Source organism: Gopherus flavomarginatus, chromosome 5, assembly GCF_025201925.1.
Source record: "Gopherus flavomarginatus isolate rGopFla2 chromosome 5, rGopFla2.mat.asm, whole genome shotgun sequence".
Lineage (NCBI taxonomy): Eukaryota > Metazoa > Chordata > Testudines > Testudinidae > Gopherus > Gopherus flavomarginatus.
In genome coordinates this window covers 217,345-240,877 of record NC_066621.1, presented here as the reverse complement: position 1 = coordinate 240,877, position 23,533 = coordinate 217,345, and the positions used below count along the sequence as shown (strand labels likewise).

At 60.3% G+C, this 23,533-nt stretch overlaps 1 protein-coding gene across 2 annotated transcripts in view; it reads right to left on the bottom strand.

The window, feature by feature from the left end:
• LOC127052324 (signal-regulatory protein beta-1-like) overlaps positions 1-23,533 on the bottom strand; it is a 63,831-nt gene that overhangs the window by 3,844 nt on the left and 36,454 nt on the right. Inside the window, exons 6-9 of one of the 2 annotated variants that reach the window (XM_050955903.1) lie at positions 22,783-23,112; positions 22,368-22,667; positions 21,714-21,824; positions 18,181-18,375 (exon numbers count right to left, since the gene is read on the bottom strand). In XM_050955903.1, the coding sequence (XP_050811860.1) occupies positions 18,181-18,375; positions 21,714-21,824; positions 22,368-22,667; positions 22,783-23,112 (936 nt within the window). Of the gene's footprint in view, positions 1-18,180; positions 18,376-21,713; positions 21,828-22,367; positions 22,668-22,782; positions 23,113-23,533 lie in introns of both variants that reach the window. The other variant, XM_050955902.1, reaches the window with a different exon arrangement.

The window sequence follows — 23,533 nt, the reverse complement described above, 5'->3', positions numbered from 1 at the left end:
CACAGCGCACAGTCAGCTGGTGGAACTCCTCACCTGAGGAGGTGGTGAAGGCTGGGACTGTAACAGCGTTTAAAAGGGAACTGGATAAATTCATGGAGGTTAAGTCCATCAGTGGCTATTAGCCAGGCTGGGTAAGGAATGGTGTCCCTGGCCTCTGTTTGTCACAGGGTGGAGATGGATGGCAGGAGAGAGATCACTTGATCATTGCCTGTTAGGTTCACTCCCTCTGGGGCACCTGGCATTGGACAGATACTGGGCCAGATGGACCTTTCGTCTGACCCGGTACGGCCGTTCTTATGTTCTTAAGGGAGAGCAGCGCCCCTCCCCTCTACGGCGCCCCCTGCAGCACCCCTCTCCCACCCCACAATGCCCCTCCCCCTCCCCATGGCCCCCCTGCTGGGGGAGGCTGGGGCTGGTCTCTTACCCACCTTGGGGTAGGTGGAGATGAGGAGGGCGTCAGGCCGGGCCTGGAAGTTCTCGATGGGGCCCCACTGCCGGGCGATGGGCTCCATGAGTGGGATCCTGTGAACCAGCTGGAGGGGGAAGAGATGGAGACGTCCTGGGATTCGTGCAAGACCTTAGTGTAGTTCTCTGGTGCTGCCATGCCACCTGCTTCAAGGTGCAGGGTGGGGAGCCCTGCTTTGGGGTAGGGCCCCCCTCGGGGTCCTGCAAGGGGGGATTCCTAGCTGGGGGAGCAGGCTGGTTTCTGGGGGTGCTGGACGTCCTAGCTGGGGGGAACAGGCTGGTTTGTGAGGGTGCTGGGGGTCCTAGCTAGGGGGTGATGGGTTATCTTTATCCCAGACTTTTCAGGTTCGTTGTCTGACCGCAAGAGAGACAGGCAACCCAGCAAAGTCTGAACCCAAGTTCTTTATTGATGCATGCACACAAGCAACAAAGAACAAGCCCGTTCTCCACAGAGAACCAGGACCAGCCCCCGCCCCTTTCTTCAATACAGCACAAATTTATATAAGCAAGTTTATATCACAGTTAAAGCATTTAATTGTCTGCGGTTAATTAACAGCACCTGGTGAAGCATTTGATCACAAAATTCATGGCCTTGAGCAGTTCCTGGTGTCGGGGACTCTAACCCAGATGGCAAAGTTCGTTGTGTGACCACGAGAGAGAGACAGGCAACACCAGCAAGGTCCGATCAAAAGCTCTTTATTGACAAGTGCACGCATCAATAGAGAGCAGCTCGTCTCCAGAGAGAACCAGCCCGCTCTTTAAATCTTAGTATAAGCCTATATAGACAGTTCCGTTGCGTCATAAATTATTCACTGGAGCAGCCCACCCCCTTCTTCTAACAACTAGAAACTAGACAACTTTAGTACACATGCATGCCTAAAGTTAGAAATGTAAGGGAGTTAAAAACAAACAAAGAACAAAACCAGGAGCTGCGAAGCTAGGGCTCTTATCAGTTCTTCGAAGCGTCTGCTCCTAACACAGCACATCTGGTACTATGCCAGGAATGCAGCTTCTCTCTTATCTCACTTTTCCCCAGCGCTTGTGAGACATGCTGCTGCTTCTCAGTGTTTTCCACTCAGGGATTACCCACAAACCTCTGTTAGCCTGACTTTGGTCAGGTTGGCATGCCTGGTTTTCTCTGCTAGATCTTTATTCAGGCCTAACACTGGCGCACAAGCATCTTCCTTGTCAGGACTGAGAACTTTTTTATCCACACTTCCCAAGCTTGAGTGCAAGGGGGGGGGTTTAATCCACCCAGCTCCTGCTCACTGACTTCATTCACCCACCTTCTGAGCCCCCCTTGTTCATGCATCAAGCGTGTGATCACCTGCTCAGCCTATCTTGTGGGCCTTTGGGCCCACTTTAAAGCATCCTATCTATCAGGGGGCAGGCTGGTTTGTGGGGGTGCTGGGGGACCTAGCTGGGGGGGCAGGCTGGTTTCTGGGGGTGCTGGGGGACCTAGCTGGGGGGAGCAGGCTGGTTTCTGGGGGTGCTGGGGGACTAGCCGGGGGGGGCAGGCTGGTTTCTGGGGGACCTAGCTGAGGGGGCAGGCTGGTTTCTAGGGGTGCTGGAGGACCTAGCCGGGGAAGCAGGCTGGTTTCTGGGGGTGCTGGGGGACCTAGCTGGGGGCAGCAGGCTGGTTTCTGGGGGTGCTGGGGGACCTAGCCAGGGGGGGCAGGCTGGTTTCTGGGGGACCTAGCTGGGGGGGGGGCAGGCTGGTTTCTGGGGGTGCTGAGGGACCTAGCTGGGGGAGCAGGCTGGTTTCTGGGGGTGCTGGGGGACCTAGCCGGGGCGGCAGGCTGGTTTCTGGGGGTCGTAGCTGGGGAGAGCAGGCTGGTTTGTGGGGGTGCTGGGGGACCTAGCCGGGGGGGCAGGCTGGTTTCTGGGGGACGTAGCTGGGGGGAGCAGGCTGGTTTGTGGGGGTGCTGGGGGACCTAGCCGGGGGGCAGGCTGGTTTCTGGGGGTGCTGGGGGACCTAGCTGGAGGGAGCAGGCTAGTTTCTGGGGGTGCTGGGGGACCTAGCCAGGGGGGGCAGGCTGGTTTCTGGGAGACCTAGCTGGGGGGGCAGGCTGGTTTCTGGGGGTGCTGGGGGACCTAGCTGGGGGAAGCAAGCTAGTTTCTGGGGGTGCTGGGGGACCTAGCTGGGGGGCAGGCTGGTTTCTGGGGGTGCTGGGGGACCTAGCCAGGGAGTGCAGACTGGTTTCTGGGGGACCTAGCTGGGGGGAGCAGGCTGGTTTCTGGGGGTGCTGGGGGACCTAGCCAGGGAGTGCAGACTGGTTTCTGGGGGACCTAGCTGGGGGGAGCAGGCTGGTTTCTGGGGGTGCTGGGGGACCTAGTTGGGGGGCAGGCTGTTTTTTGGGGGTGCTGGGGGACCTAGCCAGGGGGAACAGGCTGGTTTCTGGGGGACCTAGCTGGGGGGAGCAGGTGGGATTCGGGGGGTGCTGGCTCAGGGCTCCCTGGGCAAAGGTGCAGGCTGGATCCCGCCTGATCCCGTCCGAGCTGGTGGCCATGTCCTGTGCAGCTGAGATTTCTCCCTGCGCAAAGATCAGTAAATAACCTTCCGCCACGGTCCAGCCCCCGTGAAGCCAGGCCCAGCTGGCCATGCAGGACGGGTTGAACTTGTAACCCCTTTGCCAGCTGGAGCTGGCAGCAGCCAGGGCCAGGCTCACTATCCAGAGGTTCCTCTGCACCGATGCAGAACCGGCTCTGGCCCCCAGCCAGTGACCGGGGACAATTACACCCCCCACCCCCGGGCGCAAAACTCCTCCCTCGCACACCCAGAGTCTGTTAACGAGAGGAGGGACATCGCCCAGCGTTAATTAGGGAAAATGCCACAAGCAAGATTCATACACATAACACTGTGAGCAGGACGCTCGCCCCAGAGTGCGGGGGGCAGAGCATCCGCCTCGTGTTCCTGAGACCCACAACCCCCAGTTCCTTTCCTGTGCCCCTCCCGTCTCCCTCCACTGCGCCCCACTCACAGAGGGGTCCCTGGTCAGTGAGGACCCCGCGTCTGTGTGAGCTCCCCTCCCACCCGGGAGAAGGCACCTGGCTTGTGCCCCCTCTGAGCACTTGCTTTGGCTGGTCCCCCTGCCAGCCACGGCTCCTCTCCGCTAGCCCCCTGCCAGCCACAGTACCTCTCTGCTAGCTGCCCCACCAGCCATGGTGCTGCTCCGCTAGCCACCCCGCCAGCCACGGCTCCTCTCCACTAACCACCCCGCCAGCCACAGCTCTTCTCCGCTAGCCACCTCGCTGGCCACGGCTCCTCTCCGCTGGCCCCCCCACTAGCCACGGCTCCTCTCCACTAGCCGCCCCGCCAGCCACAGCTCCTCTCCGCTAGCCGCCCTGCCAGCCACGGCTCCTCTCCCCTAGCCCCCTGCCAGCCACAGCTCCTCTCCCCTAGCCCCCTGCCAGCCACAGCTCCTCTCCCCTAGCCGCCCCGCCAGCCACAGCTCCTCACCACTAGCCACCCCACCAACCACGGCTCTTCTCCCCTAGCCCCCTGCCAGCCACGGCTCCTCTCCCCTAGCCCCCTGCCAGCCACGGCTCCTCTCCCCTAGCCCTCTGTCAGCCACAGCTCCTCTCCACTAGCCGCCCCGGCAGCCACAGCTCCTCTCCCCTAGCCGCCCCACCAGCCACGGCTCCTCTCCCCTAGCCGCCCCGCCAGCCACAGCTCCTCTCCCCTAGCCCCCTGCCAGCCACAGCTCCTCTCCGCTGGCCCCCCCACCAGCCACAGCTCCTCTCCCCTAGCCACCCCGCCAGCCACAGCTCCTCTCCCCTAGCCACCCCACCAGCCATGGCTCCTCTCCCCTAGCCGCCCCGCCAGCCACAGCTCCTCTCCCCTAGCCCCCTGCCAGCCACAGCTCCTCTCCCCTAGCCGCCCTGCCAGCCACAGCTCCTCTCCACTAGCCACCCCGCCAGCCACAGCTCCTCTCCACTAGCCGCCCCACCAGCCACAGCTCCTCTCCACTAGCCACCCCACCAGCCACGGCTCCTCTCCCCTAGCCGCCCTGCCAGCCACAGCTCCTCTCCACTAGCCCCCTGCCAGCCACAGCTCCTCTCCCCTAGCCCCCCGCCAGCCACAGCTCCTCTCCCCTAGCCCCCTGCCAGCCACAGCTCCTCTCCGCTGGCCCCCCCACCAGCCACGGCTCCTCTCCCCTAGCCCCCTGCCAGCCACAGCTCCTCTCCCCTAGCCCCCTGCCAGCCACAGCTCCTCTCCGCTAGCCGCCCCGCCAGCCACAGCTCCTCTCCGCTGGCCCCCCCACCAGCCATGGCTCCTCTCCACTAGCCCCCTGCCAGCCACAGCTCCTCTCCCCTAGTCCCCTGCCAGCCACGGCTCCTCTCCGCTAGCCGCCCCGCCAGCCACAGCTCCTCTGCACTAGCCACCCCACCAGGCACGGTTCTGCTCATTCTGCTCAGAGCATCACCAGCCGCTCGTTGACCATCTGACTGTCAGTCACCTTCTGCTGCCGCCTGCCTCTGCTCACCTGTCTCTGTGCAGGCTGGGCAGAGACAGGGCCCCACCACAAGCCCTTTCAGCACTTTACCATAACAAAAGGCTCCTAATGAAAGCTATTCAGCTCTGTCTTTGAACAGTGGGAGGAACAGGCTAAGGGTGTGGCTACACTTGCAGGTGTGCAGCGCTGGGAGTTATAGCTGTCTTCATACAGCTGTGTAGGGAAAGCGCTGCAGCGTGGCCACACAGACAGCTACCAGCGCTGCAGTGTGGCCACATTTGCAGCATTTGCAGCGCTGTTGGGAGTGGCTGAACACGCATTCTGGGATACCTCCGAATACCTCTGGAGCCAATTACAGTGCTTTTGGTGGCCACACTGGTGGAGCAGCGCTGCATCACCAGCACTGCAATCGTTATATCCCAGGCAGGGCAGGAGTACAGCCAGTGCTGCAGCCAGGGAGATGCAGCGCTGGATGTGCCTTGCAAGTGTGGACGGTGAGTAAGTTGCAGAGCTGTCAACTCACCACCAGCGCTGCAACTCTCCAGCGTAGCCAAGCCCTAAACCAGTCTGGGGACCCCTAGGCAGAGTCCACCCCTCCTCGCTGGGACACCTGTCCCCACCCCTCTCTGCTCTCACAGGGCTCTGGCATATCTATAACACAGGCCATAGAACTGCCCCCAAAACAATTCTTAGAGCAGATCAGGGTGGCATTTCATTTCAGCAAGGGGAGCTACACAAAACCGAGGAAGTTAGTTAGACAGAAATTAAAGGGTACAGTGCCAAAAGCGAAATCCCTGCAAGCTGCGTGGAAACATTTTAAAGACACCATCACAGAAGCCCAACTTAAATGTACACCCCAAATTAAAAAACACAGTAAGAGAACCAAAGAAGTGCCACCCTGGCTAAGCAACAAGGTAAAAGAAGCAGTGAGAGGCGAAAGGCACCTTTAAACAGTGGAAGCTAAATCCTAGTGAAGGAAATAGAAAGGAGCATGAACTCTGGCAAAGGAAGTGTAAACATATCGTTAGAAAGGCCAAAACAGAATTTGAAGAAGAGCTGGCCAAAGGCTCAGAAAATAATAGCAATTTTTTTTTCAAGTACATCCCAAGCAGGAAGCTGCTAAGCAGCCAGTGGGGCCACTGGACGATCGAGGTGCTAAAGAAGCACTCAAGGACGACAAGGTCATTGCAGAGAAACTAAATGAATTCTTTGCATCGGTCTTCACAGCTGTGGATGTGAGGGAGATTCCCACACCTGAGCCATTCTTTTTAGGTGACAAATCTTGAGGGACTGTCCCAGATTGAGGTGTCATTAGAGGCCTCTTAGTCACCCAGTCACCAGTTGTTAGGGTTCCCCATCTCCAGGCCATTGTCTGGGGAACCCGCCTGGCAGGCGAGGTCACACCTGGTTCTCTGCAACAACAAACCCTTTCCCACCACCTTGTTAAACACGCAGCACACAGGGAAACTGAGGCACACACTATTCATGTAAAACACTGCAAAAATCCCCAGCTTTGTCACAATTAGGAAAGGGATCGATAATAAGACAGAAAATATCATAATGCCTGTCTATAACTAAATCTATATAAATCCATGGTATGGCCACATCTTCAATACAGATCTACTGGAACTGAAAAAGGTAGCAAAAAGGGCAACAAAAATGTTAGGGATATGGAGTGGCTGCCATATGAGGAGAGATTAATAAGACTGCTGCACTGAATCCTCCCTTCAGCACCTGGCATTTGACGAGGTCTCCAGCCCAGACTCACCTGTGACATCCAGGGGAAACACCTCCCTCAGGGGCTGAGCCAGAGCCGAGTGGCTGACACGGCAGGAGAAGATGCTGCCGGAGTCGCTCTCGATGGGGGTGAACATGTAAATTGCAGTGAGGTTAAAGGTCCCGTCTGGGTTCCCCTGGGGGGCAGAGTGGGTGGCGTCAGTCAGAACCCACCCGTCTCTCAGCCATGTGACGGTGATGTCCCCGGGGTAGAATCCCCACACGTGGCAGGGGAAGAAGGTCTCCATGTTTCTTACGGCCGAGCGCCTGGGAACAGAGATTCTCGGAGGAGCTGACAATGCAGAAGAGGCAAATATTATGGGTCTAATAGAAATTCACCGGGTGTCTGTCTAACCTAGCACAATGCCCCAGTGCTGACAATACTTGGCCCAACAGGTCCTCCGGGTCCTCTCAGATCCAACCCGTCTGCTGCAGTAGTCTGGACAATTCCCGTCTGGGCCCCATTCTCACAGGAGACATGGCCAGTTCTAGCTGGGCCCCATCTCACCATGTGTCGGGCTGCTGGGGGTCTCCCATCACTGTGTTCCCAGCACTGCACCATCGCCCTGACAGTGGGACTGTCCCAATTAGTCTGTGCCCTGGGAGTTTGTGTCTTTTGTCTGCGCTTTGAGGCTGGAGCAGAGCTGACCCGTCTCTGAGTAATGCCAACAGTTTGTGCCCAGGCTGTGGACCCCCTGCATTCCCTCTTGTCTGCACGGATGGCTTGGGGGAGATCTCCGGCAGGAGCTGCTATCTGGAGGCCGTGCTCAGGTCACGTGCTGTCGGGCTCTCTGACCCTGTGCAAAGCTCGTCTACACATGGGTTAAAGTGCCACGGGCCGGCCCACACAGGCGCTCTCTTTGCTGTTGGTGCCCGTGGAGCTGCACCAGCGTTACAGCAGTGAGGGAAATCACTGCAATGGCCAGTGCGGGCAGGACCTGAGCCAAACAGAGCGGCTCTCACTCGGGGGCTCCCCTGGCTGAGTTGGCTGCAGTGGGGCGGAGCTGGTCTCTGCTCTGCCTCTCAGAGAAGCTGGGGACCAGAGAAAGCTGCACTCACCTCCAATAACCAGGGGGAACTCCTCCTGCAGGGGCTGGGCCAGAGCCGCGTGGCTGACGCGGCAGGAGAAGATGCTGCCGGAGTCGCTCGTGGTGGGGGTGAAGGTGTAGGTCAGGGTGAGGTTAAAGGTCCCGTCCGGGTTCCTCTGGGGGGCAGAGCGGGTGGCGTCGGTCAGAACCGGCCCGTCTCTCAGCCACGTGATGGTGACGTCCCCAGGGTAGAATCCCCACACGTGGCAGGTGCACTGCGTTTAACACCCCTGCTTTCCGGGGGATGGAGAGTCTGGGAGCAGCTGGGAATGAGAACACGACGCCCAGAGTTTAACCTGTTACAAATACATGATATGGAAAAACTCCAGGACTTCAGCCTCCCGCCAGGCCAGAAAGTTGCAGCAAACTCACCCGTCACCTGCAGCTCCAGCTGCTTCTCCTCCTTGTCGGGCGTGTAGATGATGGAGCTGGTGTATCTGCCTCCGTCCCGCAGCAGGGAGCAGTTCCTCCTGCTCAGCTCTTCGGGGAAAAGCTCTGATCCCTGCTGGTAGATTTTCTGTTCTCTGATGAACTCGGCCACCCTTTGGCCTCCCAGGGACCAGGCCAGGTAGAACTTAGTGATCTCAAAGCGCTCCCTGACGGTGAAGGTGCAGGGCAGCTGTACACTGGAGCCCAGCTCAGCCCTCACCTAAGAGGGGCCCACGGACAGGACCAGCTGGGAATCTGGAGAGGAGATGGGGAGAGAGTTAGGCAGGGAGACGGAGGCTGGCTGTGGGAGGTGACAGCTCCAATGATGTGCAATGAATAAACGTCAGGTTAATTGCCAGGTGCACTCCCCTCCCACCCCCTTGTCTGGACTCTCAGGCCCCATCCTCCCCTTATCCTCGCTGGGATTCTCTCCCATTTCCCCCAGCTCCATGTGGGGCATTCACACGAGCTCAGGGCAGACTCAGCGGCTGAGGCCAGGCAGAGCCCAGCAAATCACGGAGCAGGTCCTCAAGGAATCAATTCTGAAGCATTTGCAGGAGAGGAAGGAGCTCAGGAATAGTCAACAAGGATTCACTAAGAGCAAGTCATGCCTGACCAACCTAATTGCCTTCTGTGATGAGATAACTGGCTCTGTGGATGAGGAGAAAGCAGTGGACGTGATATTGCTTTTGATACGGTCTCCCACAGTATTTTTGCCAATAAGTTAAAGAAGTATGGGCTGGATGAATGGACTATAAGGTGGATAGAAAGCTGGCTAGATTGTCGGGCTCAGAGGGTAGTGATCAACGGCTCCATGTCTAGTTGGCAGCCGGTATCAAGCGGAGTGCCCCAAGGGTTGGTCCTGGGGCCGGTTTTGTTCAATATCTTCATTAATGATCTGGAGGATGGTGTGGACTGCACCCTAAGCAAGTTTGCAGATGACACTAAACTGGGGGGAATGGTAGATAACGCTGGAGGGCAGGAATAGGGTCCAGCGTGATTGGGCCAATTAGAGGATTGGGCCAAAAGAAATATGATGAGGTTCAACAAGGATGAGTGCAGAGTCCTGCACTTAGGACAGAAGAATCTCATGCACCGCTACAGTCCGTGGATCGACTCGCTAAGCAGCAGTTCTGCAGAAAAGGACCTAGGGGTTACAGTGGATGAGAAGCTGGATAGGAGTCAGCAGTGTGCCCTTGTTGCCAAGACAGCTAATGGCATATTGGGCTGTATAAGTAGGGGCATTGCCAGCAGATTAAAGGGGCTGGGGCATGTGACTTATGAGGAGAGGCTGAGGGAACTGGGGTTATTTAGTCTGCAGAAGAGAAGAACGAGGGGGGATTTGATAGCAGGCTTTAACTACCTGAAGGGGGGTTCCAACAAGAATGGAGCTCAGCTGTTCTCAGTGATGGCAGATGACAGAACAAGGAGCAATGGTCTAGGGAGGTTTAGGTTGGATATCAGGAAACACTGTTTCACTAGGAGGGTGGTGAAGCACTGGAATGGGTTCCCTAGGGAGGTGGTGGAATCTCCTTCCTTAGAGGTTTCTAAGCTCAGGCTTGACAAAGCCCTGGCTGGGATGATTTAGCTGGGGCTGGTCCTGCTTTGAGCAGGGGGTTGGACTCGATACCACCTGAGGTCCCTTACAACCCTGAGATTCTATGATCAGGGCCGGCTTTAGGAATTGTGGGGCCTGATTCGAACAGTTTTGACGGGGCCCCGGCAGGGAAGCCTGAAAAAAAAATGTAAAAAACACGTGGGGCTTGTACTCACCAGGCGGTGCTCCGAGTCTTCAGCGGCTCTTTGTCAGTGGGCCCTTCACTCGCTGCAGGTCTTTGGCAGCACTGAAGGACACGCTGCCGAAGTGCCGCTGAAGACCCGGGGCACTGCCAAGTGAGTAAAAATTAAAAAGGCGCCTTTAGCCAGGGAAGGGATTCTCACTGAGTGCGGGGCCCTCTTAGGTGTGGGGCCTGATTCGGAGGAATTGGTGGAATTGGCCTAAAGCCGGCCCTGACTATGATTTTATGACTGACCGACCTGTACGCAGGCCCTGTCCCTGGGACTTTACTCTGCTGGGGAGCCCTGGAGCCCTGCCCTGCCCTGCCCCAGGACATCAGGGGATCTGTACTTGGCCACTCCAAGGAAAAGGAGGGGGACAAGGAGACCCCCCCAACCCCATGGTCCCCGCCCTTCATTCCCCCCAGAGTCTCTATCTCTGGGGCTAGCAGGAGAACCCTTCCCTTCCCATGGGCCACACGGGCTAGAACGGGAAAAACAGGTAACAAAGTACAGGTGAGAATTCGTTGGTGTTTGTGCAGCACGGTGACCCTCAGCACAGCTGGGCCGGCCTGTGGTGGGAGTGACTTGAGGTCCCCTCTCCACCCACGACTCCTGCCAGGGCTGACATCCCACCCCGCCCTGGGCACTCCAGGGGTTCTGACTTACCGGTCACCCCGAGGATGAGGAGGGGGACAAGGAGACCCCCCCATCCCCATGGTCCCTGCCCCTCGTCCCCACAGATTTGCCATCTCCGGGGCTGGCAGGGCCCCCAGTGAATTCGCTTTCACTTTCCATGGATCACGGGGAGCAGCTGTAACAAGGTGCAAAGTGAAAGGATCAGGAGTTCTGATGTCGCTGGGTGATGCTCAGACACACCTACCCGGAGCTGGCACAAATGTGCTCCCTGGGACAGTCCCTGCCCCCCTCACACACCATCAGGGACTGGCTCACAGGTGACACCCACTTGGTACTGACAGGGAGCCGTACACCGCTACACAGACCCACAGCCAGACAGCCATCCCCACTCCCAGCACTCTGGGGCAAATCAGCCACAGGCTGTCCATGCACCAGCCTCTGACAGCGGGAGCCTGGAGCAGGCTGGACTGCAGGGCTCTGAGTCCCCTGTGCCTGCAGCTCCCTGTCATGGAGTGTGGGGGAGTCCGGCCCTGCACCCCTCTTCCTGGGACCCGCAGTGACTCTCAACCAGCCAGTAAAACAGAAGGTTTATTGGACAACAGGATTGCAGGTTACAGCAGAGCCTGGAGGCCCAACCAGGACCCCCCAATCGAGTCCTTCTCGGGGTTCAGGGCGCTTGGATCCCAGCACAGGATCCCCTGAATTCCCATCACCCAGCCCCAAACCGAAACTGAACTGCCCCTCCTCCAGCCGGCGGATTCCATTGTCCAGCTTCCCGGGCCCAGGTGCTGACCCCCTCCCCGCTACCTGGCTCAGGTTACAGGCTTAGATCCTGTCCCTCCCCTAAAGACACCCCTGGCTCTCCCCTCCCCACACTGACAGACCCTACTGCATCACACTCCCCCAGTTGGCATTCAGCCCAGAGAGGGGGACGGGGCCTGATCCACCCCCTGGGGGGCGGCAGTCACCAGGCAAAGGCAGGCGAAGGGTTAAGGAGAGAGGTGCAGGTGGGACTCATGTGGGGTTGGGTTTGTCAGCCCCTCCCAGATACCGGTGTCCCCAGGCCCAGCTGGCTCCTGTGAGAGCAGCGTTGGGTGGCACCAGACTGTAAGGCAGCTTGGCAACCCTCAGCCCCTCTCCAGCTTGGTCCTGATCTTACCTGGACCTCTCTCCCTTGGCTGTTCGTTACTAACGTTGGGTCATAATTTCCTTTGCATGAAAGATTCCTAGGGTGGGATGTTCAAGACGTGCCCACATGATGTCCCAGGGCACTCCTGCTCTTTAGCCTTCACAAAAGGCTACCTTTAATCTAACAGAATCGTACATGTTCAGGGCTCTGTGGATTCCACAGCTGTGGGATCTGCCAGAGAATCCAGCTCTTGTTACAGGCATGTGACACGGATCTGAGGTTTCAGTGGAGGGATTGATGTTGTCAGCACTTACAGTGGCAAAGAACACATTAAAATCTGAACCACGTGTAAATGATGCAGCAACGCTGCCTGAGTCTGCAGAGAGCCTGGCCCAGTCGCTGTGAGAGGGGAACTGCCCAGCGGATCGGGCTGATGGTGCTGAGACCCGAAGGTGGTGATGGAAATCACAACACTGGGAACTCTTTTGCTGCTGACCATTTTAGCAGAAAGATCCGGCTAACGGGCTCATCTCTCATTCCCAGCCTGCCCCCCAGGCTCTCTCACTGCACCATGGGCACAGCCAGACTGGAGCCATTCACAGGCTAATTGTGTGTGTGCTGCTGCATAAACCTCTTCCTTTGACATTTTAAATCTGCCGCCTTTCGCTTTCGTCCAGTGGCCCCTTGTCTTGGGGTAACGAGATGGGTGAATAGCAGAGGGGGATCTGCCTTCCCCATCCCAGCTGGTATTTTACATCCCTCTGATTCATCCTGTCTGTAAGCTAAGCAGTCCCAATCCTTCAGCCTCCCTTCGACCCTGAATTCTTCCCGCTGCTGGTCTCTCAAGGCCTTTCGAATCCCGCTGTATCCTCCCTGCCCCTGCAGTCTCACTGTGAGCGAGGGGGGCCAGTCCTGGCTGGCACAGACATGCTGGCACTAGCGCACATGGAGCCCGCACGCTGAAATCGCCGTGTAGCCCAGGATGCAGGGACAGCTGCGGCCCCCTGCCAGCTGCCCCGTGTACAACCCACCTGAACCCCGTGGGTGCGTACTCGGGGGGGCCAACACGTGCTGCCGTCGCCCGTGTTATGGTGGCTGCCCCTAGCGGAGATGGGAGCTAGTGCGGGTACCTCTGTCTGAGCTGAGAACCCCACCCCCTGCTTGTGGGGCAGACCTAGGAGAGGTGAGTGGGACTGTGCTGCGCGCGGTGAGCCAGGAGGAGGAGCTGGTTCCCCCAAGCTGCCCATGAAAAGCAAACACCGCCAGCATGGGACGAAGCAGCTGCAGAGTAACCCTGAGAACGTTCTAACTCCTCCGTGTGAATTGGGGGCTGCCCTCCCCTCGGTCTGGCCCCTGTGAGCTCTGCTAAGTGGGGCCCAACTGTGGGCAGGAGGAGTCTCAGTGGCAAAACCCCCAACTGACCTCAACCAGCCAGTTCCCCTCATGCCACCATCACCTGATGCGGGGCAGTTCTGTTCCCCCGCATGGAGAACACAGGGCGACCGTAACATCACTGGGATTCGATATCGTGTAACGAGCCTCGGGGCAGGTCTGTTCCCCCGCACTGAGAACACAGGGCGAGAATGACATCACTGGGATCCGATATCGTGTAACGAGCCTCGGGGCAGGTCTGTTCCCCTGCATGGAGAACACAGGGTGACCGTGACATCACTGGGATCCGATATCGTGTAACGAGCCCCGGGGCAGGTCTGTTCCCCTGCACTGAGAACACAGGGCGAGAATGACATCACTGGGATCCGATATCGTGTAACGAGCCCCGGGGCAGGTCTGTTCCCCTGCATGGAGAACACAGGGCGAGAATGACATCACTGGGATCCGATATCGTGTAACGAGCCTCGGGGCAGGTCTGTTCCCCCGCACTGAGAACACAGGGCGAGAGTGACATCACTGGGATCCGATATCGTGTAACGAGCCCCGGGGCAGGTCTGTTCCCCTGCACGGAGAACACAGGGCGAGAGTGACATCACTGGGATCCGATATCGTGTAACGAGCCCCGGGGCAGGTCTGTTCCCCTGCATGGAGAACACAGGGCGAGAGTGACATCACTGGGATCCGATATCGTGTAACGAGCCCCGGGGCAGGTCTGTTCCCCTGCACGGAGAACACGGGGGAGTGTGACATCACTGGGATCTGATATCGTGTAACGAGCCCCGGGGCAGGTCTGTTCCCCTGCATGGAGAACACAGGGTGAGAGTGACATCACTGGGATCCGATATCGTGTAACGAGCCCCGGGGCAGGTCTGTTCCCCTGCACTGAGAACACAGGGCGAGAGTGACATCACTGGGATCCGATACCGTGTAACGAGCCCCGGGGCAGGTCTGTTCCCCTGCACTGAGAACACAGGGCGAGAGTGACATCACTGGGATCCGATATCGTGTAACGAGCCCCGGGGCAGGTCTGTTCCCCTGCACTGAGAACACAGGGCGAGAGTGACATCACTGGGATCCGATATCGTGTAACGAGCCCCGGGGCAGCTCTGTTCCCCCGCACTGAGAACACAGGGCGAGAGTGACATCACTGGGATCCGATATCGTGTAACGAGCCCCGGGGCAGGTCTGTTCCCCTGCACTGAGAACACAGGGCGAGAGTGACATCACTGGGATCCGATATCGTGTAACGAGCCCCGGGGCAGGTCTGTTCCCCTGCATGGAGAACACAGGGCGAGAGTGACATCACTGGGATCCGATATCGTGTAACGAGCCCCGGGGCAGGTCTGTTCCCCTGCATGGAGAACACAGGGTGAGAGTGACATCACTGGGATCCGATATCGTGTAACGAGCCCCGGGGCAGGTCTGTTCCCCTGCATGGAGAACACAGGGTGAGAGTGACATCACTGGGATCCGATACCGTGTAACGAGCCCCGGGGCAGGTCTGTTCCCCTGCATGGAGAACACGGGGGAGTGTGACATCACTGGGATCCGATATCGTGTAACGAGCCCAGGGGCAGGTCTGTTCCCCTGCATGGAGAACACAGGGTGAGAGTGACATCACTGGGATCCGATACCGTGTAACGAGCCCCGGGGCAGGTCTGTTCCCCTGCATGGAGAACACGGGGGAGTGTGACATCACTGGGATCCGATATCGTGTAATGAGCCCAGGGGCAGGTCTGTTCCCCTGCATGGAGAACACAGGGTGAGAGTGACATCACTGGGATCCGATATCGTGTAACGAGCCCCGGGGCAGGTCTGTTCCCCTGCATGGAGAACACAGGGTGAGAGTGACATCACTGGGATCCGATATCGTGTAACGAGCCCCGGGGCAGGTCTGTTCCCCTACATGGAGAACACAGGGTGAGTGTGACATCACTGGGATCCGATATTGGTGTGACGAGCCCTGGGGCAGGTCTGTTCCCCTGCATGGAGAACACGGGGGAGTGTGACATCACTGGGATCCGATATCGTGTAACGAGCCCTGGGGCAGGTCTGTTCCCCTGCATGGAGAACACAGGGTGAGAGTGACATCACTGGGATCCGATATCGTGTAACGAGCCCCGGGGCAGGTCTGTTCCCCTGCATGGAGAACACAGGGCGAGAGTGACATCACTGGGATCCGATATCGGTGTGACGAGCCCTGGGGCAGGTCTGTTCCCCCGCACTGAGTCTGCAGGAGCCATGGGGTGGCAGGCACAGCAGGGGCAGTGCATTGGGGTGTGAGCGTGTCAAGGGGTGTGCTAGTGACACGCGGCGTGTGACACACCCAGACCTGGATCCCATCACTCGAGGGGCAGCGCCGGGGTGTTATTCAGGGCCTAGCACAGACACTGCAGGACACAGGGATCTAAGACACTTTTGGTTTATTCAGCTGACCACAAACCACGGCGCTGACATGACCCAGGTTGTTATAGGGGGAAGGGACTAGGTCACACTCCCAGCCGCCTCCCCCCCTCACCTGCGTGAGCAGCGCCCACCCTGGGTTATGGGACCAGGAACATCTCCGCTGGAGCCTGCAACCCTCCGTTGTGGCTGGTTCAGGCCTGGGGCTGGAGCCGCACTGAGGTGACTGGAGAATTGCTGCTGAGCCCAGTGTGGCAGGACAAGGCCGAGCGCCCAGCTCAGCAAGGTGGGAGAGAAGCAGCATTCCTGGGCCCTGATTTTCCGGCTGACGTCAGCTCACTGCCCATGTGAACCCTCTCAAGCCCGCCAGCGATGGACAAGAAGCCTCTCTGCACGGCGGCTGATCCCCGTTTTCTGCCTTTGCTGCCTGGTCGTGCTCAGCTGCGCATCTGCGGACCGGCCCTCGGCCTCCTTCTGCTGCCGGCTGCTTACTAGGGGGCACGAACCCTTAAACAGCGTCATAGGGCGGTGCTGGATTCTCCATTGCTGGCAAATTTCAAACCAAACTTCTGGGGAGGGGGAGTCCAAAAGATCTGCTCCAGTTCAGCCAGGAATTAACTCAAGGCACGTCTCTGGCCAGGGGTGCATGGGAGGCTGGACTAGATCATCACAGGGGTCCCTTCTGGGGGCTTCATATCCCTCCCCACCATTGTCTACTGACTCCCAGAAGCCCCCTGCTCCTCTGCTTTCATCCGGCCATCGGTCACCCCCGGACGCTCCCCGTCTTTCTGGCCATCTGTCGCTCACAGACCCTCCCCATCTTTCTGGCTGTCGGTCGCCCTCAGACCCTCCACGTCCTTCTGGCCGTCGGCCGCCGCCTGACACTCCCCGTCTTCCTGGCCGTCGGTCGCCCCCAGACCCTCCACATCCTGGCCTTTGGTCGCCCCCTGACCCTCCCCGTCTTTCTGGCCATCTGTCGCCCCCTGACCCTCCACGTCTTTCTGGCCGTCTGCCGCCCCCGGACCCTTCCCGTCTTTCTGGCCGTCGGCCACCCCCGGACCCTCCCCGTCTTTCTGGCCATCTGTCGCCCCCGGACCCTCCCCGTCTTTCTGGCCGTCGGCCGCCCCCGGACCCTCCCCGTCTTTCTGGCCGTCGGTCGCTCCCGGACCCTTCCCGTCTTTCTGGCTGTCGGCCGCCCCCGGACCCTTCCCGTCTTTCTGGCCGTCGGCCGGACCCTGACCCTCCCCGTCTTCCTGGCAGTCGGCCGGCCCCTGACCCTCCCCATCTTCCTGGCCCTCCCCATCTTCCTGGCCGTCCCCCGGCCCCTGACCCTCCCCCACGCCAGGCTGGCTCATGGGCAGCATCACCTCCTGACTTTGTTGGCTCAGATCCGTCTCTCCCTCCTCCCCAGCCATTCGGGACTGGGATGGGAATGCCACCTCTGCCTCCGGCTGTGCCTGTGGGGAGGCTGCCCCCACTCGCTCCTCATCTAGGGCTCCCATATCCCCCGATGGCTCCATGGTCAGGGATGGCCTCTCTGCCTCTGGGCCCCTCTGCATGTTCCAGGATGACGCCCTTGCGCTTACGTCAGATGCTTTTGATCCAGAATTGGAACCTGCTGGAAAGGAAACCAAGTGGGAGAGTGACTTGCCGGGGGGGGGGGGGGGGGGGGCGGGACCGGGGTCAGTTCCTTTGGCAGAATCGGAGCCTTCAGGTTACCCCGAGCCTGCCAGGGCCACAGGCTGCCCCAGCCCGGCCTGGGAATGAAGGGTTAATTCAGGCCCCAGAGCCTCTGCCCAGTTCATTGCTCCAGTCTACTGATATTTCGGCCCAGACCCTCACCAGTCCTGGCGACCATTGCGAAAACTGAAATGGGTTTAAGCCCGTTCCTGATTCTGGGGGGCCTGACTCATACTGCTTGAGCCATGGGGGCTGGGGAATACCGCTGGCCCCTTGTGACCCCAGCAGCCCCCCATGCAGTGTCCCCCCATCCTCCCACCATGGGATCCACAGGCACACGCAGCGGAAGGAGACCGACAGGGCCGGCTCTAGCAATTTTGCTGCCCCAAGCACGGCGGCACGCTGCAGGGGGCGCTCTGCCGCTCGCCGGTCCCGCGGCTCCGGTGGAGCTGCTGCGGGCGTGTCTGCGGAGGGGCCGAGGGTCCCGCGGCTCCGGTGGAGCCGCCGCGGGTGTGTCTGCGCAGGGGCCAACGGTCCCGCGGCTCCAGTGGAGCCGCCGCGGGTGTGTCTGCGCAGGGGCCAACGGTCCCGCGGCTCCGGTGGAGCCGCCGCAGGCGTGTCTGCGGAGGGACCGACAGTCCCGCGGCTCCGGTGGACCTGCCGCAGGCGTGTCTGCGCAGGGGCCGACGGTCCCGCGGCTCCGGTGGACCTGCCGCGGGCGTGTCTGCGGATGCTCCACCGGAGCCGCTGGACCAGCGGACAGTCCGTAGCCACGCCTGCGGCTGGTCCACCGGAGCCGCCTGCTGCCCTCCCAGCAACCGGCAGAGCGCCCCCTGCAGCATGCCACCCCAAGCACGCGCTTGGCACGCTGTGGCCTGGAGCCGGCCCTGGAGACTGACCCCATAGCATGACCCCTCTGGAGTCGCTCTCCCCTCCTGTCCCTCACCTGTGACCTGTGCCCCATCCTGCTGCTGTGTCTCGCTCTGCTCCTGGCCCTGAGCAGGTAACAGCGGCTGCTGCTCAGGGCCCTTCCTGGCCTCACTGACCCCGTCATTCCCCACCAGCCCCGTGTCCTCGCCGCGCGTCTTCTCTCTGCTCCCAGCTGGGGTCTCAGGGGGCGTCTCCACTGCACTGGAAGGACCTAGACAGAGACAAGACAGACGGGGTCAGAGCGACACACGGGGTCAGTGGGGGGTGGGTCTGAGAGACGTGTCCAGCCGGAGCTCAGGGCCGGGAACGGCAGATCCCTGAGAGCAGGAGGGTGAAACCTCCCCTGGGGATAGCCCCTGATGCAGGGGGCTCAGTCTGTAGAGAGACCCCCCCAACCCCACAGCCCCTGGGGTGTCCCTGGCTGTGTCCCTGTCCCCTCAAACTTTCCGGACTCTCTGCTTCCGCTGGGGCAGAGCTGGCTGGGCAGCAAGGGAGAGACGCTGCCCCAGTATCACTGCAGTGGGGACGGGGGACCCAGCTGCAAACATGGTGCTGGCTACTGCACAGTAGGAAGATACCCAGGGAGAGACAGGAGACAAGGGTGAGTGTGTGTGTGTGGGCAGGGAGGGGGAGGTTATATGGGAAGAAAGGGGGCAGGAGAAGCGGGGGAGGCTGGAGGGGCAGAGCAGCAGCCTCCAGGGGCAAGGGGGAGGAGGGGGAAGTGCAGGGCCAGTGAGAGCAGAGAGTCTGGGGAGGGCTGAGGGGGCAGGGACACAGCCAGGGACACCCCAGGGGCTGCGGGGCTGGGGTTTAACAGTGTCACACACGGGGGTGATTTTATGGGGTAAGAGCCTCTGCCTAGTTCATTGATCAGGTCTCCTGACATTTAAGGCCCAGATGCTCACCAGTCCTGGCGTCCATTGCGAGAACTGAAATGGGTTTAACACAGTTCCGGATTCTGAGGAGCCATGCCGAGCCTCCACCTGTTCGCGGGGAGGCTGACAGCAGCCCCTGGCCCTGTCCCCACCCCCAGGCTCCCCACCTGGCAGAGGGCAGGTGGGTGCAACTCCAGGTGGGTTCCCCACAGCTGCCTACGGCTCTCCCTGACCCGGCTCCAGGTGTGTGTGTGGGGTACCTCGGAGCCTCAGCCCAGCCCCCTGGGTAAACCGCTCCAAATCCGCGGATATGGATATCCATAGATAGTGTGTGTGGGTCCGGGTCGGATGCGGATACACTTTTCTGTGTCCGTGCCGGGCTCTACTGACCAGACCGTTGAGCTGTAGGCTTTGTCGTTCCCACCTTTCCCCCACAGGCAGCTGGGCTCTTCCCTCCTTTCCATCCTCCCGGCTGGGCACTGGGCTCACCTGCCCCCCTGAACCCCCACATTCACCCTGCCCCACTGCTAAGCTCTGTGCCCCCACCTGGACAAGGGACCCTTCTGCCCCCACCCCTCTGCTCTCCTGACCCTTCCCTGGCCTCTCCTGAGAGCAGCATCCGCGGAGGCAGCCTGAGGGCTGGGGCCGTATCACGGCGTTTGTCGGGGCAGGCGCGTGACCTCGTCTCAGGGGTCTCTGCTCTGGGCACTGAGGTGCTTTGGGAGACCCCAGTAGGGAACAGCTGGCAGCACCGGCTCTACGGCCGTGGGAGAGCTGGGCACAGCCGGGAGCATGTGCTTACATGGGGCAGAGGGGGCAGATTGTCACCTAACCTGCCTGCACACGGGGCCGAGGTGAGTGGTGGGACCAGGGCTAGTAACTCTGGCCCCAGACTGGGACGGCTGCCGTCACTGCTGGGTGGGACAGTGTCTGCCAGTGGGGGCAAGATCTGCCGGGTCTGTGACATGATCCTGTCTGACCAATTCAGTACTGAAATGTATCCAGTGCTGGGGGGTTGCACACTGCATAGCTTGTGTCAGCTGAGCTCCTCGTATCTCCCCACACCCCCCACAAGCACCCTGGTGCCCCCCAGCCCCTCTATTTCAGGGACAACCTGCAACTGCCCCACATGGCAGGGTTCTGTGTGCTCCCTTGCCCTCCATTCCCCCTTCCCCCCATACCAGGATCTCTGTGCCCCTCAATTCCCTCCCCCAAGGGGTCCTCAATCTCCTCACCTTGTCAGGGGATCTGTCTCTCTCTCTCTCCCCCATCCCCAAAGTACCTCTCATGCCCCCGGACTGACAGAGAGGTGTGGGTGGCTGGTGCCCCCCACACACACCTGGAGGAGACTCTGAGGAAGGCAGGAATTAAGCCTGCTCTCTCCTCTTCCTCTGGCTGCCCCTTCTGGCTGAGCATCCGCCCCATGGCTCCAAGCAGGGGGAGCAGGTATTTCTCCCCTGTGGTTGGGGCTCAGCACATCACACACTATCGGGAGGACAAAAAGGGGGGTGTCGTGTGGCCAGTACCATCCACAGACAGGTGACAGCGGCTCCATGCACCCCCCTGGTCCTCTCTTTTGATGTGCTGACCGTCCCCAGATCAGCAGGGTCCTGGTCACCACTGCGCAGGCCATTCCTGGAAGGTTTGGAATTGAGGGGACATGGTGTTCAGGTGTCACCGTGTTACAGACAGATGGACACACAGAGAAGTGCCGTTCAGTGTGAGGCCTCACCACCTTGGCCAGCCAACGTCTGACCGTCTGGGACAGCCCCTAGCTCCGAAGGCCACAGAGCTCCAGCCGGGCTCCCCTCCACAGCCGCTCTAGATTAGCCAGAGCTCAGAAACACCGGCTTGTTCTGGCGTGGCGGCCTGGAGCACTCAGCCTGGCTGCTGCTGTTCCTACTCCCCGTTATCCTGCTTCTCAAAGCTGGGAGCTCACGGGCACCCGGGCACAGACGCTGCTCTGGAGCCGGGCCAGGGCCATGTGGAGAATCCCGCAGAGGGACGTGCCTGGTGACCAGTGCCTGCAGTAGCATTTGTTAAAGGCAGCACAGCGTGAGTGCGTATCCCGCTGGGCAGTGCTGGGCGAGTTTGGGGGCAGAAACACCCTGTGGGCAGAGTGACGGAGACCCAAGGGGGTGGCTGTTAACTCCAGGGAGCGTGTTAATTGGCGTATCCCAGGGCCAGTGCAAGGATGTTTTGCATCCTAGGCGAAACTTCCACCTTGCGCCCCCCCCGCCCCGAGGCGCCCCCCTCCCCGCGGCAGCTCCTCCTCTCTGCCTGAGGTGCGTCCCTTGCGGCAGCTCCCCACCTGCCCACCCTCCGCCCTGAGGCACCCCCCGCCCCAGCTCACCCCTGCCCCACCTCCACCCCGAGCACACTGTCGCCGCTTCACTTCTCCCGCCCCCCAGGCTTGCGGTGCCTAAGCTGATTGGCGCCGCAAGCCTGGGAGGCGGGAGAAGTGAAGCGGCGACGGTGTGCTCGGGGTGGAGGTGGGGCAGGGATGAGCTGGGGTGGGGAGTTCCCCTGTATGCCGCCCCTCCCCTTACTTGCGGCATGCGGCCCTCCCCCCAGCCCCGCAACCTCTGGGGTCTCCCTGGCTGTGTCCCTGTCCCCTCCCCAGACTCTCTGCTCCCTCTGGGTCCCCACAGCCACTGGACTGGGCCTGTGTTACCTTTCCACGCCCTCCGCCATCTCCAGTAGTAAATGGCTAACCCAGCCACCATGACCAGCAGCAGCGCGATGCAGACCCCGGTGATGGCTTTCGAAGGAGCTGTGTCTGCACCTGCTGATGAAGGAGCAGGGAAGTCAGAGCCCTGTGAAGTGCACTGCCCTCCCCAAGGGCCCCAGAGCCAGGCCCCCCCCAGTCAGGGGACCCCCCAGGGCCAGGCTCCCAGCCAGGGGACATGGGAGATCCCAGGGGGTTCTGGGCTGAGTGGGATGAACATACCCAGACTGAGTATCTCTGCAGGGCCCCAGCGCCCATGAGCACAGGACAGACGGGTGCCCAGCGGCTGGGTCCTTGGTTGCAGGGGCCGAAGGAGACAGGCCCTGCCCAGCTCCTGGCACTGCAGCTCAGTGGAGGAGGGACATTGTGCTGGGACCAGACAGCTTCACTGCAATGGCCTGTAACCTGCCGAGACCCCAGTTCAGAGGTTACTGGGGCAGCCGGCAGGATCTCTCCCAGCGCTCACACCTGCTGGACTGGGGCTGGGACAAGCTCTGAGACCCAGTGTGGGTCAGGGAAATCTCTCCCCATGGGCAGAGTGACAAGAAAATGGGGGACCCAGTGCCCCACTGGCTCAGTATCCCCCCAGCCCAGACTCACCTGTGACATCCAGGGCGAACTCCTCCTGCAGGGGCTGGGCCAGAGCCGCGTGGCTGACGCGGCAGGAGAAGATGCTGCCGGAATCGCTCGTGGTGGGGGTGAAGGTGTAGGTCAGGGTGAGGTTAAAGGTCCCGTCTGGGTTCCTCTGGGGGGCAGAGCGGGTGGCGTCAGTCAGAACCCGCCCGTCTCTCAGCCATGTGATGGTGACATCCCCGGGGTAGAATCCCCACACGTGGCACGGGAAGGAGGTCGCTGTGTCTGTCCTGGCCAATTGCTGGGGGATGAAAAGTCGGGGAGCAGCTGGAAGAGGGAATGAGACACCCAGAGTTACATGGAAGAAGCTCCACGAATCCAGCGTCACAGCCGAGATTTCACTCTCCCGGGAAGCAGGTATGTCACCGTTTAACAAACTCACCTGTCACCTGCAGCTCGAGCTGCTGCTCAGATCTGTCGGGCGTGTAGATGAGGGTGCTGGTGTATCTGCCTCTGTCCTCCAGGCTCACGTTCCTCAGCCCCAGGGAGCAGTTCCCCCTGCTCAGCTCCTCCGGGAAAAGCTTCACCTTGGGCTGCTGAGTCTGCTTTTCTCTGAGGTACTCGGCCACCTTCTCAGCTCCCCGGGCCCAGGCCAGGTAGAATTTAGGCAGACTGATGGTTTCGCCCACAGCAAAGCTACATGGCAGCAGCACATCTGATCCCAGCACGGCCCTCACCGGAGAGGGCCCCATGGACACAGTCAGCTGGGACTCTGGGGGAGAAACATGCAGTGAGCTGGGCCCACTCAAACAAAGTGTGTTTTGCTGAATGCATCCACATGCAAGATGGTCCAGCAGGGACCCAGGGGTGCCAGCCTCACCTGCAGGCTGGGGGACACTGCCAGGAGCTCGAGTCAGAGTGGAAAAGCAGCTCCCCACCAGCTCCCGGAGCACGAAGGGCTCCTGTGCCCCTGGGAGGTAGAAACGGGCCCAGCAAGTGGGACATTCCAGGTGTGATTTACCTCTGCACCTGGTCAGACTGGCACTGGAATCCAGCCCCCGACGCTGGTGTCTGCACTTTAGAAAGGACGTGTGAAAGTTGGAGCAGGTGCAGAAAGAGGACAGATAAATTCTCTGCAGGCTGGAGATGAGGCTGGACAGCGAGGGCCTGGCAGCGCTCAGTCTGTTAGCTCA